The sequence below is a fragment of the Enhydra lutris genome, unplaced genomic scaffold (genome assembly GCF_002288905.1).
Source record: "Enhydra lutris kenyoni isolate GAN:26980312 unplaced genomic scaffold, ASM228890v2 scaffoldscaffold32, whole genome shotgun sequence".
NCBI lineage: Eukaryota > Metazoa > Chordata > Mammalia > Carnivora > Mustelidae > Enhydra > Enhydra lutris.
In genome coordinates, this window is record NW_019154116.1 from 5946675 (window position 1) to 5967989 (window position 21315).

At 47.3% G+C, this 21315-nt stretch overlaps 1 protein-coding gene across 1 annotated transcript in view; it reads left to right on the forward strand.

Moving 5' to 3' along the window:
• The window catches only part of LOC111153427 (adenylate cyclase 2), a 406431-nt gene that overhangs the window by 348464 nt on the left and 36652 nt on the right, over positions 1 to 21315 (forward strand). The window contains exons 18-19 of the mRNA XM_022512437.1: positions 5593 to 5762; positions 20096 to 20180. Of these exons, the coding sequence (XP_022368145.1) occupies positions 5593 to 5762; positions 20096 to 20180 (255 nt within the window). The remainder of the gene's footprint in view (positions 1 to 5592; positions 5763 to 20095; positions 20181 to 21315) is intronic.

The following is a 21315-nucleotide window of genomic DNA, read 5'->3' on the forward strand; positions in this document are numbered from 1 at the left end:
TCTTCTCCCACTGCTACATTTTACACCGGGTATCTCAGCCTCTGACATTTGAGCGTAAGTCACTGATGTTCTGGATTCGCTGCGTTGAGGTTTTGCTCATTGTCCCAGGGGGCGGGTGTCGGCTTCCTGACTGATGATGGGGGGACCACATCACGTATTTCCGTCCCTCCGTTGGCTGCAGACGCTGCGCACTGATAATATCCTCCAGTAATCCTTGCCGGCTGACTCATTTCAACCGATGAACAGAAGGGCCAAGATCACAATTTCAGAACTTGCTATCATGTCAGTCTTTTGAGTGAAAAGGGTTAAATCAGTTATTTGCTATTTAGTAACTTTGTTTCATGAATCATTTATGTCAAAACAAAACAAAAAGCGCTGACACCCTCCTGTCCTTCATGATCATCTAAAGTAGCTGAGATCCTTCCCATCTAGTTTCCGTCCCACATCGTCAGTTCTGCGAGTGCTGAAAGAACCATTTGGGGATTGAAGTTGGTAATTTCAATAAGTGTGTACACTGTAAAAATTCCTCACCAATTTTTTAAACTCCACTAGCTATGGTGACAAAGATTTCCTTCCTCGTTCTTTCGCTGAGTTGTTCCCTTGTTATTTGGCTTTGATTCTTTTCCCCATCTGTCTTCAGTTCCCCAGGAAGCTCCCAGCTCAGTGCACAGAGCAGGGGTGTCTGCTGTGTTTCTGAGAAGGCTTCTGAGGCAAGCTGACCCAAGTCCCTAAGGCTGCCCTAAGCTCTGTCCCTTGTGCATGGGGTCCTGGTCCTCATTAAGGCACTATCATAAGCCCCCGTGAGTGTCAGACAGCATCCTTCTGTTTCAGTGATGTGAAAAGTGAGAGACAGGATGCGTGGTAAAGGTTTATTGGCTGTGATCTCACTGTGGGCAACTTGGAGCCGCCTTCTGTGGAGAAAGGAACTGCGGCCCAGCCCTTCCTCCCTGAATGCGGGGCACTGGTTTGCACATGGGGGTACATAGGCCCGCGGAGAGAGAGAGCATCCCAGGCAGCGTTCACAGGGCATGTTCAAGGGTTTGCAGGGACTGTGCATTTTCATAAGAAAGGAGCACACAACTGCCCAAGCATTTTTTAAATATCCCTCCATCCATCCATCCAGTGTTTTCGGATGGAACAGCCCACTGTGCTGGCATCAGTAAAAGCCGCAAGTTCATCTCTCTGATTCTCATTGCGGTAAGCCCCTGTGACATCTTATTTTCCAAAGAAGCAAATCGTTAAAAGCATTTATCCAATCTTAAAAGATTCTGAGAAAATACACAGCGGACTCTTTAACATCCAGGTCTGTCTTCATCCACAAGCCCCTGTTGTCCCAGTAGTGAGTCCTCAGAAAGAGGGTTATGATGAGGTTTGCCAAGGAAGCCCCACGTGCCCCAGTGGTGTCTGCACAGAAACTGCATTATTAACATGCTGGAAACATTGTGGCTTCTGCCTTCAGAGATGGGAGGGAACATCAGGAAAGCCCTCGTGGATGTGCACGACTTGGACGTTATTTCTCGCAAACCCCATCATACGGGTCATCTGAGGCTGACAACGTGGTGGGATATGAAGTATACAGTGACAGAACTCGGGGTGCATTGGGGGCTCAGTCGGTGAAGCATCTGCCTTCGGCTCAGGTCATGATCCTGAGGTCCTGGGATCAAGCCCCACGTCAGGCTCCCTGCTCTGCAGGGAGCCTACTTCTCCCTCCCCCTGTTCTTGTGCTCTTGCTTGCTCTCTCTCCCTCTCAAATAAATAAAGTCTTTTAAAAAATAATAAAATAAAGTGATAGGACTCTTCGTAATGATAATCTGTAAGAGCCACCAAAAAGCATAAAAATAGACATACTTTTTACCCTGCAATACTAATTTCAGAAATTAATCTCACAGGTGCAAACACTGAGCTACAAAGGTGTTCATCCAAGTGTTTATGTGACATCAAAACCAAACAAGAAAGTGAAAGGAAGCCAACAACCTAAAAGTTAGAATAAATTTAATTGCTTAAATACATTCTGTTTAGTTATACACAGCCATTACAAACGACGTTGCAAAATAGTTAATGACATAAAAATATATAGTCACACTCCACTATTGAGAAGCATCACTTAAAATCATTCCAAAATAAGTTGCCAATTTTCTAAAATACTAAAACCAGTAATAAATAGCGTACACACACAAAGGCTAGAAACATATACCCAAAATAATCAATAGTGGCTCAAGTTGGTTGTTGGAGATTATGGGAAATCCTTATTTTCATATTTGTCCTTCATATATTCCCTAATTTGTTTTTTAAAGATTATATTTGAGAGAGACAGAGAACACACATGCGGGAGCAGGGGGAAGGGCAGGGGGAGACCCATGGCCGGGCTCACTGTGGGGCTCGATCTCAGGACCCCAAGATCATGACCTGAGCCAAAGGCAGAGGCTTCACGGGCTGAGCCACCAGACGTCCCCGTGTACGTTCCCTGACTTTTAGTGTCAGGTGTATCGTTCCTATAGGAGGAGGAAAGGTCGCTTTAGAATGCCCGACAAAGTCAGCCAGAGGGGATTTTTGCCCTGTAGGCCGTTCGTACCAGGTCGGACATCTGTATTACTTCATCTGAAAACCTGCCCTGTGAGGCTGCTCTTCATGGAACCCCCGTTTTCCAGGGGAGAGCCCTGAGGCCAAAAGAGACTTAAGGAAATTACCCAGGACAATAGCGGTGGTTTCTTTGGCATTAAAATGCAAGTTGACTTCATCGATCAGCTTTATCAAGCGTGTTAATAACCATATTAACTAATGTTAATTTCCTTAAGATGAAATAATAGTAACAACTGATTTTAGTAATTAAATATTACTTTTAATTAATTAAATGTTAATTTTAAATGTTAATAGATAATGCAATCATTAACTAATACATCAACTATATCAGAATTGTGTAGAATTGGCTCAGTAGTCCTTACACCCTAAAGGAGTCTGTCTGGGAGCCTGCCCTCGGGACTCTTGCCCACCTGAGCGCCCCGTGGCAGGTGCCTTGTCAGTGCAGACGCTGATCTTCAGAACCCCTGGCCTGGCCTTCTCAGCTGTCCCCCTCGTTCACCCACCCTCTGTCTGCAGGCTCAGGCCTACTTTAATCTGTTCCCAGACCACCTGGTGTGTGGCCTCCGAGTGTTCCGTAAAGCTATTTAGTAAGGATGGACTAAACGCTACTTCCCATTAACGTATATATTCTAGGAAGTGTTCCTGAAATGTGAAAACGTTTGTAAAGTCTAAGACTGAATTTTAAAAGGTGAAACCATAGGCACATTTGCATAGGTATTGGTACCTATACCATGATGGTTGTGAAAGGAGACCTCTACAGCCCTCGTCCCCCAGCTGCCGGCACTCACACGTGGATACACACGACGGCTCCCAATTCTGCTCCTTCCATTAGGCTGCCCTTGTCGGTCATGTTCATTTCTATGGTTTTCAGCATTATTTTCGTAGCAGCATCCTGTCGGAAATGGAGCCTCCCCGCCAACCCCCCCCCCACCAGCTCCCAAGGCAATTTCATGGCTTTTAGAGAGCAGTTCTAGAATGCTCCTGATTACTCACTGAAAGACCGCTAGGTTGCAAACCAGGGCCCTCAGACTTATTGTGGGGAAGGCCTTGTTTTCATTTTGTTTCTTTGTTTCTTTCTTTCTTTCTTTTTTTTTCATCTCCAATCTGTCCTGGAATGATACTTTTGAAAAATAGAACAGTGAGTTAGCAGAAAAATGAACTAAAAAAAGACATGAGGAGTAGAGGCCTGTATCAGGGGATCCAGTGGGGATGAGCGTCTGTGTCAGGCTGCTGCGCCCATTCCCTGCCCCAAGGGGACCTCCCCCGGTGCTCTGGTCGCCCCAGGCCTGGTGCGTGTCCTGTCATAAACCTCCACACCTGACGTCTGAGGTGGCTCCTTAGCCATTTAGCAAAGGTGACAGTGGCTGAAATCCATGGCAATAAGGACTGGCTTCAGAGCACAGACCCCCCCTCCCCTGCCTCCTGCTGTGGGGGAGACTGAGGCACCGTTCCTGCCTGCTCTCACGGTGTCTTCATTCCGTCTTCCCTCTCGGCCAGCCCTGCCTTCCCCTCCTTTCCTCCCCCTCTTCCCTGTCAGCCCTGGGGAGAACTGACATCCCGGAGGTAATTCCGGTCAAAGAAAGGAGGCTGAGAACCCTCAGGGCCCCTTGCAATGCAGTCACCTGTAACACGGCCTTACTGGGGGAAGCTTCACCCCTGAAAGGGTGACCCGTTGCCCTGTGACCAGGAGGATTGCTGGTCTTGCTGACATGAAGCTCCCCGTCCCCGCGAGTGCGGGGTCCGTGCTGACACGGAGCACCCCTCTTGCAGAGAAGGAAGGGCCTGGGCTCACCAGGGCGGCCCACTCCTCGCCTTGCTTTCTTCCCCAGACCAGGACGGATGCGCGGATATCCCTAGCCTTCCAGATGGCTTACTGTGGGTGGCCTTAGCCAGGGAAACAAAAGAGCTCAAGTGACAAAAGTAAGCAGCTCGCACTTGGTTTACTCCATTTAATGACACAAAAATGAGTGCCTTGCAAGCTGGGCTTTTTTTTAAAGGCAGGGTTTATCAAGCATCCGTCTGGTCTATGCTTTATTGACATTATTAGACTTTTTTGCGTGTGGCTTTCCTTCTAGGAATGCTGACAGCAGCTACCCCTCATTCACAGAAACTGGGGCGGCAGAGAAAGGCTTCATGCGACTGGCGACCTTTCATTGGGCAAGTCCCTCCTGGCGGGCAGGGCTCTGGGCCCCACGCTCTGCTCACTCTGTTCTGTGACTTAAAAAGAGGACATTCTTCCCCTTGTGTCACAGCTGAAGACACCGTGTCACAGCCAGGTTAGGTCCCTGGCCCAAAGAATCCCCACGAATGAGCGAGCCAAGCGAGGATGGCTCAGGGCCGTCCCTTCTCGACGATGCCACTGTGGTCAAGAGTGAGTCGCGGCTTCCCGGGGCCACACAGGATGGAGTGTGCTTTCCTCCTCCCACCCGGTTCTTCCCATTTCCTGGGGTGCCTGTCTGCTTCCAGGGAATTCGTGGCTCACCCTGCCCAAAGCCTTGTTAGTTTGTGAAATCCTTCCCGGTGTAGACCCACCGTTTCTCTTGTAATAAAACGCCTAGGCTTGCTTGTGGCTTTAACTGAACTACCTGTAATGATTCCGACCCTCTTAGTAAACGAAGAATTGCGAGGCTAGAAGAGATTCTGTAGTCTATGACTTTTTAAATCTATAAGTGGGTACAGATTCCTATTTTCATTTTTGAGAAGTAAAGGACGTCTGCTTGTAAGGACACGCCTTCAAATATAGATGGTTAAAAATTGTTTCCGTGCAGCAGTCTGCACAATTACTGCACACGCTACACTGGGTCAGCGAGACACGGAAAGAGTAGTTCTTCCTAAAGCAGAAGTTTTGGGGCATTTACCACTGGGTCAGAAAACAGAAAAGGGCATCTGCTTTCACAGCCGTTTTCATCAGCTGCCCGAGTGAACTTGGTTGTGACCCCCAGTTTTACTGCTCACTGCAGCCTTTCTCAGCAGAGACCCGGAGTAACCCCCCGATCTCTCTTCCTGTTCCAGTACTTCATCTACAGCTGCATCCTGGGACTGATTTCCTGCTCGGTCTTCCTGAGGGTCAACTACGAGCTGAAGATGTTGATCATGATGGTGGCGTTGGTGGCCTACAACACCATCCTTCTGCACACTCACGCCCACGTCCTGGACGACTACAGCCAGGTCTTATTCGAGAGGTAACCTGCGTCCTCTTCCTTCTTCTTGGTTCTTTCCTGGGACATTGAGAACGTGAGTGTGTTTTGAGTCAACACCTATGAGCAACACCCTTGTGATCGGTCATCGTTGCGTGCGGGTTTCGTTAAAACTGTGGTGCGGGGAGCTGGTGTTATGTTTTCATTCTAGATTACGTAGAGTTCGTTTCATCATGTACATGTAGGGGATAGGAAGTAGTTTAGAGAGGTGATTTGTGTTGATAAGTATAACCTTGGGTTTCTCTTCCTCGGCATTGTTCATACTTCGGACTGAATGAGTTCCTGTTGTGTTGGCCGGTGGAGGGCCATCCTAGGCATTATATGATGTGTAGCAGATCCCTGTCCCTACCCTCTTGACACCAACACAACCACCCACCAAGTCATGACAACAAAGAATGTCTCCAGACACTGCCAGGTGTGCCCCCTGGGGCCAAGTGCCCCCCACCCCCAGCTCAAAACAAATGAATCAACATACACGAAAATACCAGAAAAGTAAGTGGATATATTCACAAGTTACAGCTTTAAACTACTTTTGGGAGATTTCCTAAACCACCCTTGTGTGGAGAGAGTATTATCAACTGGAAACTCTCTCTTCTATGAAGGGACTGACTTGGGAGAAAAGATCCAACTGTGATCACATCCAGCCCTGAGGTTGGGAACATTGGAGGAAGGGTCCTCAAGCCCTTCCTCGGGTTTATAAAAAGTTTCTTGTCATCATATTACTTCCACAAGCTTACAATGAATATTTATCCCCTGCTTGGAAAAAAAATGCAATCATTATGATGTTCTCCATCTCACATCTTGATAGCAAAACGTTTTATATCATGCACTAGGTTTATTTCCGGACCCACCAGCCTTCAGGGTTTTTCTATAAGCATGTTGCATAAGCCTCCATAAAGTACCTGTATTTCTTTTAACATAAAATAAATGCCTTAAATATTTCCCTAGATGTGTGGCTCCAAACAGATGGCTTGTGTTCCCCACGCACGGCCACTTACTTTTCCACTGGAGGCTCGGGGTCAAGTACAGTGAGCATCTCACTGTGTGCGTGTTCCGTGCCAGTAAGAGCACTTTCAGAAACACCACGGCAGCACATTCTCCTCACATAATTTAATTTCCATCATCCTCCACACCGGGAAGCCCTAATAATCTGTAATCAAGCTGAGAGGAGTAGAGTTGCATAATGGTATTAAGGAAAGTTTATGATTCCTTAGCAAGGATGAGAATGAAATCAGGAGTTAATTTCCCAGTGAATTCTCCAATTCACCAAGCAAACACGCTTTACTGTTTCTCTGCTGTACCCAAAGAACCTGTATCCAGTCCCTCTGTAAATGTGGTGTTACTGATGTTTATGCACAGCTGACGATGCCGCTGAATTTCCCTTTATTAAATTTGAAGCCCTTGACTATGCTACACATCCAAAGAAACAGAGGAAATTAGATCAGTGAGTTTCTGATGGAGAGAGAATGACTTCTGGGGACCTGAGACAGACACAGGATCTCTGTTTAGAACTGAGCAGCAGCAGAGTCATTCCTTGGTAGAAGAAGAAAAGGAGTGTTAACTTTCAGAGTCCTTTCATTTCCTCCCAAGATCTTTTGTGGGTCTTCTCCTAGTTTTGTCTTTCTAAGAAACTTACAGCTCGAGAGGGCTGACCCGAGACGCCTCGGGGACCTGCCTTCACTCCCACAGAAGCCAGCGTCCTGCCGGGAGGAGGGGTGCACCTGTCTCCCCAGCCTCCTCCTCTTGGCAAGGTCCTGGCATTTCCACACCCACTTCCTATGTGAGCTGCCACAGGACCCGCAGAATGAAGAAGCATTCCTCCACCGAGCAATGACGATTACCGGTAGAGAAACAGAACACCTTGAAATTAACACATCTTCTCAAAGTCCGTTGAATACCCAAATGAGAGACTCTTAAGGGCAGGAGTTTGCGCCTCCCTCCTAATTTCTCCAGGCTCAGTGTGTGTCTGATGGAACTCTGGAACTCAATGTCAATGTCAAGATATTTTTCCCACCAAACACCTGCTAAGGCTTTCCCCATCCTTTGCCCTGTGTCGATGCTGACACAACTCTTTCTGCTAGGATCCTTAGAAAAACGAAAGCCCCTTGATCTGGGGCAGTGCCTTGAGATGGGACATCCCTAAATCCCACAGCCAGAGGCCCCCTTCAGGGAGGGACTCACAGGAGCACCAAGCAGCATATCGCTTCCTGACTGAGCTCATCTGTGTCACTGAGGACGAGCTTGGTCCTGTCTCTTTTCGGACTTATTTCTGGTCTTTGCATCCTTGCCCTCCCTTTCTACTCCTGGCTTCCTGGTTCTTATCCTGGTCTTCTTTCTGGAGTGTGCACTTGGCTATGGCAGTGAGTGTCCTTGGTGCCCACCATGGCCTCTGGACTGGCCCCCATGTTGGCCCCAAGCACCGCCAGCCGATCTACCCCAAGTTTCTGCTGAAGACCTAGCAGCCTTCTCGCCCTGCAGAGATGGAGAGTATCTCCCCCCGATGGATGGGCTGGGCTCCATTGTCTGCCGTCTCCTTTTCTACGATGCGATACTAGATAGTCTCAAATTGAGGACAGAGCAGGTCTAAACCAGGTACCACTCTGATACCCACAGGGTCTGTAACCATGCCTGCCATCCAGTAACTAAGGAAGTGCTTGATAAACATCTGTTGGATACATGACTGAGAGCAGGTGCACTCCCAAATAGTCAGAAGGGCCCCAGTACTGGCTCTAACGAAGTCTCACGTCATCTTCTTCCCTGAAGACAGAAGCTCATTTACGATGTGTCTTTCCAGGGACAGCTGGAAAGCATCCACTTTGTTTGTAGTCTTATAGTTCAAGGGCAAGGTCCGAGAGGGCGTCTCTGCTCATGAGGCAGTGCCAGGCCATCTTCTGAATGCACAGTTGGATGGTGCTATTGTCCTATATGTGAGTTCACTGTGACCCATGTTTCAGGGACCTTTTAGAACCAACCACACGTGACATTGATCATGGACTGGCCAGCAGGACATTTTTTTTTAAGATTTTATTTATTTATTTGACAGAGATCACAAGTAGACAGAGAGACAGGCAGAGAGAGATGGAGAAGCAGGCTCCCTGCTGAGCAGAGAGCCCGATGCGGCACTCGATCCCAGGACCCTGGGACCATGACCTGAGCCGAAGGCAGAAGCTTTAACTCACTGAGCCACCCAGGTGCCCCAGGGCAGTTTTTGCCAACAGGATTAGCAAAGAAAACAGGAGAAGCATGCACTAGAAAAAAATCCAGATCAATGAATTCAGAAAAAGGCATCAAGCATACTCTAACAGATTGATGAATATGAAAAGCCTATTCTAAGGGAGATAAAAAGACTACTTTGAGAATGTGTGCCATGAAGCATTCATTAAATGGAGGGCGGTGATGCCCCCATACCTATCACCACCTGTGTTTATGAGATTCCGGTTCAGTCCTCATGGTGAAGGACGCTCAGAGGTTTTTGGTGTTTAGAAGGTCAAGAACAAGCTATCCCTTCCTTCTTTGGCATTTATAATATCCTCCATATTTCTGTGAGTATAGGATGCTTTACTGAACGATTTAATAGCCATTCTGGTTCCGACCTATGCCACTATCTCCCAAAGCCCTCAGCCAATGTGGCCTGGGAGCCCCGGCGCCCTTCCCAGTGACGGTGATGGTCGTGAGTGTTGCTATTGCAGGAAGCTGGTTGTGTTTCAAAGACACTGTCCCTTCCCGTGTCAGAGGCTTGCCACAGAGTCCACAAGACGCTGTCGGATCCTTCCTGTGAGTTTTTACCTTACAGAACTAAAAAGTCTCAAGGGATGAGTGTTACGTTTCACATGGACCCAGAATGATGCTAACTCACCTGGGTGTGGGAAACATGCCTTTAATTCGGAAGAGGTGTGGGGGTGGGAGGGCTCGAACAGAAGGGCTGACAAGGAGCCCCATGGGCTAACCAGCTGTGTCTGAGCACTTTACAGAAGAAGACAAGTCCCCCGCAGACAGCATATAACTAAGGCATGTTCGTGAACTGGGACACCCAGGGCCTAACCTCGTCGGGAGCTCTGGAGGGTCGCTGGTGGAAATGTCTGCGTAATGCTGACTGCCTTAAAGCTCCGTGTCAGCAACGGTGATGGAGACACTCAAACATGCATCACTGAGAGCCATGAATGATGCAGCTTCCAGGCACCATTGTTCTCTCTCTGTTTCTCCTGCGTCTCACTCAAGACACAGAATTCGAGATTTCACAACACATTTCGACAGCATCCCGGCTTGGGATCCACCAGTGAGATGCTCCCTGAGAGTCTGGAGGAAGAACTGCAGTGTGAATCGGGACGAGCGGACAGGGGAGCCTCGCATGTCCACCGCTGGGGGAGGGGGGTCCTGGGGGTATCCCAAAGCACCCGAAATTCCTCTAGAGTCTCTGCTTTTTAAGTTAAAAATGTATTCCAAATTGACATTCTAACCCATCGTGTATCCAAGTTAATGTTGAAAAGTTTTGCAATTACTTTCAGACTCAATACCTCAGCTTCTCTTGTCCTTCCCGATTCCCGCTCCCCGGGCTGGCTCCAGCAAGTAAGGCACACACGCTCCTGGGGGGCTGACCCCCTCCATCCACCGCCTGGGAGGTCAGAGAAGGAGGAGGGTCGTCCAAGCTGCCAATTTAACAAAAAAGCCAGTCATCCCAGGGCTATTCAAGTTCCACCAAGCTTTCTTTTTTTCTATAAAAAAGCAACCATTAGTGAGCTACTTGGTAATTTCAACTCAGAATTCTGCTGTGATGTGGACCCACCTGCAGGAGGGTACTCGGGTTTTAGGCTGTGTGGTTTGGTTTGGTTTGGTTTGGTTTTAGGATGAGGGGAGACAGGAGATTTCACAGCGCCTGTACCCGTGGACTGTGCAGAGCACATACGTCGTATCCTCACCTCCTCAATCTCCAAGGCCAAAGCCATGCCCAGCCCTGCTCCTTACTGCACCCCAGACCAGTTGTTTCCCACTCGAAATCACCTCTGCAGAACGAAACCACGACCATGTTCATGGGTGTGTAACTACAGCCTTAGCAGAGGCCAGCACTACTGCCCAGCCCCAGTCTTGTCTTCTCTCCTGACCCACAGCCGCCTGCAGAGCTCATTGCTCAGCGTGAGCTTGTCCCTCCTTGTGCTCGTCTGTTCCAGCCCAGCATGTTTTGCTTCGCAGTTATGAAGGATACTCTGAGAAAGCACGAGGCTCTGGGCCATCTGTCCTTGGGTGACTTCGGGCCACCCTCTCTGGAAGACTGCGTAGGATTCTGGTGGATCTCTGTCCAGCCAGGAGAGGAAAGAGTGTCTAGGAAGGAAGCCCCTCAGGTTTCAAACTAACATGATTATTTGTCTACTCGTTCACTTGCTTTTATGACACACTTCTGTTGAACACCCTTTGTATGCCACGCCTGAGGGCTGGAGCCAGAGCACAGACATGAAGAAAGTGTAGTCTTTGTTGTCAAGAAGATCACAGGGGTGCTTGCTGGCTCCATCAGTTAAGCATCTGACTCTTGATTTCAGCTCAGGTCACAGTCTCAGGGTCGAGAGATGGAACCCCTGCATCAGGCTCCGTGCTGGGTGTGGAGTCTGCTGATTCTCCCTCTTCCTCTCCCTCTGCCCCTACCCCCACTCATGCACTCTCTCTCTCAAGTAAGTAAATCTTTAAAAACAAAAAGAAGAAGAAGAAGAGGAGGAGGAAAATCACAGAAAGTCCATAAGAAAATCGGGTTTCAGCAGACGGCCCGCAGATGTGTCAGCATGTCGTGCATATGCTCATCTTGCACACCTAGGAAAGGACGAGCCTGTGGGCCGGGCGTGTGTTAGGGAGCCCGGAGCGGACTGATGCTGGGAAGAGCTTGGAGATCTCTGGGGATTCGGAAGCACAGGAAGGAAGTGACTTCACCAGCGTGAGAGAATGTGATGTTTCTCTTGTCTTTGCTGCAACCCCTCCCCTCACCGCCAGCGCCAACCTTAGTCACAGTGGTTTGGCATCTGTCCGGGGACAAAAGTGCCGCTGCAGGAGCTGGGGAATCCAGCAGCTTATGCCACAGGGCCTGAGAGGCAGCTCCTGCACTCAAGGGTCAAGTATTGGGCCTACGGGCCCTTGGCTGTGGGCCCTGCAGCAGCTGTGAACCAGTGCTATCCCCTCTCGGCTATGGTCCAGGAGCCCCTAGAAAACACTTGGGCAGTGACCCACAGACAGAGCCTTGGAAAGCCGTGGTGCAAGTCCAGGCTTCCAGAGCAGGGGTTCCAGCACATTGTTTGATCACACTAAAGTGGGTAAGAGGAACGGCTTGACTCTCCCACACCCCCATTTCCCCAGGAGGGCACAGCTGAGGCCCAAGGGAGATTCCCTATGCAAGCAAGCAGCCATGAAGGACACTGCCAGAAGGACTCCCCTTTGGCTTCATCCACAGTGCTGAGTCCTGAGCTGTGTGACGGGGGCAAGTAGCGGCTAGCCAGGAGCAGGTAGGGACTCAGGGACCCGGATCCTAACTGCATCATGGCCTCCTTTGAGAAGCCCGCCCAGGAGACGCTAGGAACACCTCGCCCACGGATCCCCGCACCTCCCGCACCCCGACCCTGTGGCCGGCTCCCTGCCCACTCTCCCACGCTTTGGCAGATGGCTGGTGAGCACACACAGAAAGCCGGCTCAAATCTTGGGCCAGGGAGAGACAGACCACAGACTTTAGCAAGTTTTGTTTGGGAAAACAAAAGGAGGCTGTCAGTACTCTGCCTGGTGCCCTGCCCGATGGAGAGGAGGTGTGAAAATTTAAGAACTCTGCCACAAGATTTCGTTTACAGTAGCAACAAAAACCATATGATACCTAAGAATAAACCTAACCAAAGAGGTAAAGGATCTATACTCTGGAAACTACAGAACACTCATGAAAGAAATTGAAGAAGACACAAAATGATGGAAGACCATTCCATGCTCATGGATCGGAAGAATAAACATGGTTAAAATGTCTATCCTGGCCAGAGCAATTTACACTTTCAGTGCCATTCCTATTAAAATAGCACTGGCATTTTTCAAAGAGCTAGAACAAGAGCTAGAACCAGAAAGACCCTGAATCGCCAAGGGAATGATAAAAAAGAAAAACAGAGCTGGGGGCATCACATTGCCTGACCTCAAGTTATATTACAAAGCTGTGATCACCAAGACAGCACGGTATTGTCACAAAAACCGACACATAGACCAGTGGAATAGAATAGAGATCCCAGATATGGACCCTCAACTCTATGGTCAACTAATCTTTGACAAATCAGGAAAAAATACCCAATGAAAAAAAGACAGTCTCTTCAATAAGTGGTGCTGGGAAAATTGGACAGCTACTTACAAAAGAATGAAACTTGACTGTTCCCTTCCATCATACACAAAGGCAAACTCCAAATGGATGAAAGACGTCCATGTGAGGCAGGAATCTATCAAAATCCTAGAGGAGAACATAGGCAGTAACCTCTTCGACATCAGCCACAGCAACTTCTTTCAAGATATGTCTCCAAAGGCAAAGGAAACAAAAGCAAAAATGACCTTTTGGGACTTCATCAAGATCAAAAGCTTCTGCACAGCAAAGGAAACAGTCAACAAAATAAAGCAGCAACCTATGGAAGGGGAGAAGATATTCACAAATGGCAGTACAAAGGGCTGATATCCAGGATCTACAAAGAACTCCTCAAACTCAACACACACGAAACAGATAATCATGTCAAAAAATGGGCAGAAGACATGAACAGACACTTCTCTAATGAAGACGTACAAATGGCTATCAGATACATGAAAAATTGTTCAACATCACTCGTCATCAGGGAAATACAAATCAAAACCTCAATGAGAAACCACCTCACACCAGTCAGAATGGCTAAAATTAACAAGTCAGGAAAGGACAGATGTTGGTGAGGATGCGGAGAAAGAGGAACCCTCCTACACTGTTGGTGGGAATGCCAGCTGGTGCAGCCACTCTGGAAAACAGTATAGAGGTTCCTCAAGAACTTAAAAATAGAACTACCCTGTGACCCTGCAATTGCAGTACTAGATATTTACCCCAAAGGTACAGATGCATGGAATGTTACTTAGCCATCAGAAAGGCCATTTGCATTGACATGGACTGGACTGGAGGGATTATGCTAAGCGAAGTAAATCAAGCAGAGAAAGGCAATTATCATATGGTTCCACTCATATGTGGAACATAAGGAATAGCACAGGGGAAAGGAGGGAAATCTGAAGGGGAGAAATCAGAGAGCGAGACAAACCATGAGAGACTATGGACCCTGGGAAACAAATTAAGGGTTTCAAAGGGGAGGGGGTAACAGGGTGATGGGTATTAAGGAGGGCACGTGTTGTGATGAGCGTGGGGTGTTATGCGTAACTAATGAGTCATTGAACACTACATGAAACATTCAACATCAAAAACTACCGATGTACTGTACAGTGCATAACGGAACATAATTAAAAAGAAAGAAAAGAAAAGAAGTCCACCACAAGAGGGAGCAAGAGGCATAGAGCAGGGGGGACGGCAGACCCAGGAAGCTTGGGGGCACTTCCGTCCCAGACTCAGTTAACAAAGACTCGAAGGCGTAACCGCTCTGTCAAGTTGAAGAAAGCAATGAAAAACTTCAAGGAACACAAAACCTCAAAGAAGAAGGGAACAGAGGAGCTGAAGAACAGCCAAGGAACCATTAATAACAGGGCATTTGTAAGTCCTCGCCAATCAATGTTACTCTCAATGGAAGTAGAATTCTCTACCCAAAAGGCAAGATGGGCTGGATGGATAAAAACAAACAAGAAACAGCAGGTGTTGGAGAGGATGTGGAGAAAGGGGAAGCCTCTTACACTGTTGGTGGGAATGCAAGCTGGTGCAGCCGCTCTGGAACATGTAAGGAAGGTGTCTCAAATAGAATTCCCAATGGATGAAAGGCCTAAATGTGAGACAGCAAACCATCAGTATCCTAGAGGAGAACACAGGCAGCAACCTCTCTAACATTGGCTGCAGCAACTTCTTACCGGACACATCTCTGGAGACAAGGGAAACAAAAGCAAATATGAACAATCAGGACCCCATCAAGATGAAAAGCTTCTGCACAGCAAAACAAAACAACCAGCAAAACTAAAAGGCCGCCTACAGATTGGGAGAAGATATTCACAAATGATATACCTGATAAAGGTTAGTATCCAAAATCTATAAAGAATTTATCTAACTCAACACCCAAAAACCAAGTAATCCCATTAAGAAATGGGCAAAAGGCATGAGTAAACATTTCTCCAAAGAAACATGCAGCTGGTCAACAGACCCATGAAAAGACACTCAACATCACTTATCATCAGGGAAGTAGAAATTAAAAACTGTGATGAAATACCACTTCACACCCATCAGAATGGGTAAAATTAAACAATTCAGGAAACAACAGATATTGACGAGGATGCAGAGTAAGGGGAAACCTCTTGCCCTTTCGATGGGAACATAAGCCAGTGCAGCCACTCTGGAGAACAGTACGAAGGTTCCTCAAAAAGTTAAAAATAGAGCTACCCTACAACCCAGCAATTGTACTACAAAAATAGAGATTCAAAGGGGTACATGCCCCCTGATATTTATGGTAGCACTATCAACAATTGCCAAATTATGGAAAGATGGCAAAGGTCTATCAACTGTTGAATGGATAAAGAAGTTGTGTGTGTGTGTGTGTGTATACACATATATATATTTGTATTTATATTTATACACACACACATATGTGTATGTGTGTGTGTGTATATATATATATATATATATATATGTGCACAATGAAATATTACTCAGCCGTAAAAAAGAAATTGCCATTTACAACAACATAAATGGAGCTAGAGTGTATAATGCTAAGTGAAATAAGTCAGTCAGAGAAAGACAAATACCATATGATTTCACTCCCATGTGGAACTTAAGAAATAAAACAGGTGAATATAGAGAAAGGGAAGGAAAAATAAAATAAGATAAAATCAGAGTGGTAGGCAAACCATGAGAGACTCTTAACTGAGGGTTTCTGGAGGAAGGTGGGCAGGAGTGGGTTTAATGTGTGATGGGGATTAAGGGTACTTGTTGTGATGAGCACTGGGTGTGGTATGGAAGTGAGGAATCACCGAATTCTACTCCTGAAACCAGTATTACACTGTATGTTAACTAACTGGAATTTAAATAAAAACTTGAAACAAACAAACAAAAAAAAAAAAAAACAGAGTTACCATATAATACTGAGTTTCTTTAGGAACTTCTTAAAAATAAGAGAGGCCTATTCCATCTAGGAAAACATAGATTTTAAATGTAAGATCATGTTTGTGTTTCCATGCCTGGACTGCTTTCTCTCCTGAGAATAAAAAATGTCATTTGTTACCACGACTGAATCATTTGCCTTTAGGTTAGAGACTGGTCCACCGGGCAATTCCTCCATATTACTCATCTAATTTTTTAGGTTTCTTTGATCTTTTATACTCTCAAAACTTGAGGGCCAGAATGATTGCTCCATTAACAGCCTCGGGATGAGGGCCCACTGTAAACTAGTGTGTGGCTGCAGCCTCATTTGGGCATCTGAGTCTCCAGAGCCCAATTTTGAGGTAGGAAAGAAAGCATATTCCGTCACATTTTGGCTAGAACTGTCACTGTAGAAACTTTCCCAGTTAGTGCTGTGTCCCCTACTTCATCACTCAGGGATGGCACAACCAGACAAGCAAAAAGTCAACCTTAAAACTTAAGAGAGAGAAGGAGGCCTCATACCCTACTAGCTGCCATTTTGGTCTGAATGACCAACACGATTATTATAGATTGAATTGTCTCTCCCAAAAGAAGACATGGTGAAGTCCTACCCCCCTACTTCACAGTGTGGCCTTACTTGGAATAGGGTAGCTGCAGATGGATCTGTTTGAGAGGAAGTCCTACCAGAGTGCGGGGGCCCTAACCCAACAGGGCCAATGTTCTCATAAGAAGATGGCCATGTTGAGAGAATGCCCTTTGATGATGGAGGCAGAGACTGAAATGATGTTGTGGCAAGCCAGAGAGCACCACGGATTGGGGGCCAACCACCAGAAGCCATAATGAAGCAAGGAAGGATGTCCCCCCAAGTTTCAGAGGGAGCGCTGTCCTGCCAGCGCCTTGATGTCAGACATCTGGCTTCCAGAACTGTGAAATGATAAACTTCCGTTGTTTTGAGCCACCCAGCTTGTAGTACCTTGTTTTAAAAGTTCTAGAAACCAACTGTGATCATCAACACAATTGCCTCATCTAAATCCTGGGATTTTTTTTTCCTACCCAAATCTGGATGCTCCCTCTGCACTGCACACTCCCCTTCTTCCCTGCGTCTCCCACTAGTGCCCAAGGAGCAGGTAACCCAGGAATGCATCTGTGGATGGACAGATTTCTCTTTCAGAGTGAAGGAGCCATCTGGCACTCGCCCATGCATGGCCCGCACAGGAGAGAAGGGCTCCTACAGGAATCAGCCATCCTTTCTGGCTGGATGAATAAGAGAAGGTTTTGAAAAACCTAAATGCCATCCAAGAACGTGCAGCGCAGTCCTTCTTAGTTGAGACAGCAGGTCGGGAGGGGAAAAGGTATTTGTGTGCTGGCGCACAAGTCCGTTGTACAGGCTGGACGTGCCTCATTATTTCCAAGGCGCATTTAGGTCCAGTCCAGCAACTACTTGTCTTATCTTCCCTTGTCCTTCTTCCTCCAGGTCCCCACCTCTCCCACCGCTCATCTTCACGAGGCCTCCAGATGCGGGAGATGAGTGGACTAGAGCATTTCTGCCCCTAAACCAGTGTTCAAATGCATTAATGTGAGGAGTCCCAGAATAGGCTTGCTTGCCTGTATCTTCTGTGTGATTAACTGAAAACCCAGCCAGGCCCCGAATTGCATAAAGAGGGTCCTACATCCCCTTCTCCATCAGTGATGGGGACGTGGGCCGGCTCTGCATGTTTGGGACATCTGGTCCCTTACCTGGGAATGCAAGGAGGACCTGAGTTTGGATTGGCTGTGCTGCTGAAGTTCCTACAAGACCCTGACCTGGGAGTTAACGTTTTACTCTTAGTTCGGGGGTAACGGGTGAGGGTGGAAGGGGTCGTTACAGCTGCTTCCTCAGACCCCTGGAATTACAAACGTACAGAAGTTTCATGAAGCAATGTGAAAATGTTAAACTCTGCCCGCACATCTGAGAACATTGGCTGTGTTGTGCCACTTTCCTTGGGAAGGATGGCATCAGTATAGTCAATATAGGGGAGAAGAGGGGTTTAAAGTTCGTTGCAGCCAGCATTATTTATAAACATCTGCTCCCCTCAGTCCCTTCAGTTTTGCTATTAGAGCTGTCACAGGCTCAGAAAGGGACGACTTCATTTCTTAGAATCAGTTCTGGGCAAGCAGGAAAGTGGCAGCTCCCGGCTTACTTCATGCTCCGGAACCGGTGACCCCCTTTTAGCTGGGGAGCTCACATGCTTGCCGCCCAGCTGGTTTAATAGAGAGGAAAGAGCCCCGAATGCAGGCTCAGCCTTTCTGGAGAGTTCTCTGAGGCCCTGAGTCCTTCTAGCACCAAGACTTGTCACTCTGCCTCCAAGTTCCCTATGCCCTTGATCTTTCACTCTGTTAATGATAATTCACCAACCTACATTTTCTTATCCTTTTCTCTACCTCTCCAGCTCTGTCCCCTCCCTTGTCACTCTGAAGCTAGTACTGAAACTCTCAAGTGCCTCTCCTGTATCAGACCTGTGGCTGGGTTTATCAGCAGAGGATGTAGTGACCAGAACAGCTTGTAAGATAGGCACTGTGACCCCCTTTGGCTGATGACAGGGGTGAGGTTTGGAGAGGTTAACCCAGGTCCCAGAGATCGATAGAGGAGAGGAGCCTCAGTTCCTCCATGGGTTATCCTACACCAAAGCCCACCTGAGCCTTGTCACTGCCACATGGACTCTTATGTCATCAGCCCTTGAACCCTCGGTAGAGAAACAGGAAAACCTCAAAGCAGGTGCAACTCACAAGCAGAAAGTGATTACCTGGTATTTCTTCAATTTAATTACACATGATCTATGCTGCTTATGTGACATATGTCCATACATAATCATAATTTCTTTTTCAAGTCTTATTACATAATTTCATTTTCAAGTCTTATTCACTCTCGTATGTGGGAGATCTGTCATTTGTCAGCTGCGTGGGTCTCCCCGGGGATGGCAGGAGATGTCTCCCTCCATGCTGTATTAGTCAGGGTACTCCAGAGAGACAGAACCAATAGGATATAAATATTGTATATAAATATAATGCCAATCAAGAGGTTTATCACAAGGAATTGGCTCACACGATCGTGGAGGCTGGCAAATCTAAAATCTGAGTCATGAATGGCCCAGTTGGAGACAGAAGGCCAGAAAGTGCTGCAGAGCCAGGAGCAGCCAGGGTTGGAGTTCAGAGGCAGTCAGGCAGGAGAGAATGCTCTCTTACTGGGGCGAGGTCAGCCTTCTCTTCCACAAAAGCCTTCAGCTAATGGGGCGAGGCTGACCTGCATTACAGAGGGCAATCTGTTGACTCAGGTTACTGATTCAAGTGTGAATCTCAACCGGAAAACACTCCCACAGAGACACCCGGAATAACACAGGAAGGAATGTCTGGGCATCTCATGCCCACCATGCATGCTAACTCCACGTATGGGGGTGACCATGGCCTGCAGGGTTGTGGTGAGGACACGGGCAGGGATGAATGACCGCGGTCTACCTGGACCCCAGGGGAAACAGGACAGTGGACCGAGAGTTCCCATCTGTGTCTTGCCTTTGTGTCACAAAATCACATGGAAGAGGGTCTGAGAAGTTCCTGCCAAAAAAAGTTATGGGAAACTACATAATTCATAGGGGACAGTAGCTGGTAGGAATTAAGTTCCCTACTCCATTTTTTTTTTTTTACCTGACATGATTGTTAATTTCTAGCATACTGTCTCTTTCTGAGAGTGATCATTTTAATGGTTGAAGAAATTTTATGTCAAATTACCCATACTGATCTAGGAGGATAAAGAAAATACTATTCATATGCCTCTGTTCTTTTCTTTTATATTTGTTAGAGCTTGGAGATAAAGTAAGGAGTCTGTTAACTTGAAAGAATCTTCTGTTAGTAAGCTCTCAAAATAGGGATTATTTTGTTTGGTTTGGGTGCGATCTGGGGCTGATGGTGTATCTAAAAGGTGTGTGTTTGGCTGGTGTAGAAAGACGTGCACTAGAGGTTCTCAAGTCGTTGATATACAAATTCTAAGTCCTGTATGTATGTTGTTTTGTATTGCTTTTGTCTGTCTGTCTCTCTGTTTGTTCTCTAATAGACCAGGCATTTGGAAAGACCTGAAGACCATGGGCTCAGTGTCTCTCTTTATATTCTTCGTCACACTGCTCGTTCTGGGTAGACAGGTAAGACATCACTTGTTCACGTAACTTCCTCTCACGTGCTGTGTTAGTAATACTTGGTTTGTACCTGGACTCGACTTCGGTTCTAAAAACAGAGTCCGCCAGTGATAATCATGGTAATACTTCGCTGATGTGCTTTGTAGCTACTTCCATGCAAACACATCAGAATAATTGTATCACTTAGGAGAAACGTGGGTGGACGTGCGTAGGGAAAGGGAAAAGGTCTCTCATTTCTTCCACAAGAGGCAAACTTTGCGAACGGTAGAGATGTGAGCCCATTTCCCGCTACATCTCAAAAGAATGTGGTGGGTTTTGTAAACTGACAAGAATGTTCTCTCAGTAGCTGACGCTCTTTGGAAAATACCCCCTACACTGGGGTTTTGTTTGCATTTCAGAAAGGGTGGCCTTTTTCTTAGAAAGGGGTATGAGTATCTTTGCCATCACTTGGAGTCACTCCTAAATTATAGTCCTCTGTTCAAAAATCGTCTTTTGTGCTGTGACGGGAACTGTCCCTCCTTGGGCTCCCACCCTGCTTCTGGTCTCCAAGGAGAGGCCGGGGTGCAGGGTTTTCAAGGACAGTGTTCTTCCTCTCGCTGCACATGAGCACGATTGCCCAGAGAACAAAGACTCAGGGCACGCCATGCACTCTGCCTTCACCAGAGTTTGCTGGGAATTCTTGGATGGATGGTGTGACGCAGAAAAGCGATTTATATAGAAATAACCAACTAAATGCAAAGCCACTTAAATTAGATAGATGTCCCCAAACAGCTGAACAGTAGGAAGTTAATGATCGCACAGTGAGAGCAGAGGCCGGATCAGTGGCCGCCAGTCCAGCGGCCTGGAAACACTGTCGCCCCCCCCTCATGCCTTCCTGGGAGCTGCAGTCTCCCTGGAGCTGCTGTGGTCCTGCTGCAGAGTTCTAGAACACCCCGTCTCCTCCCCAGCCCACCCTGCCTCCATCCCTGGCATGCGCTTGTAGTCTTGACCCTCTGCACGTTTCGGGTGGCCCGCTAAACCATGCCTGCGCTTTTTTCCTGGTTCATCGATTCTCCCAAGACCTGGCTTTCTCCACTTTTGATCTGCTTTCTGCTCTCACTCTTGGAGAAAAGGCATGTCCACTCTCAGGAAACCCTGTTAG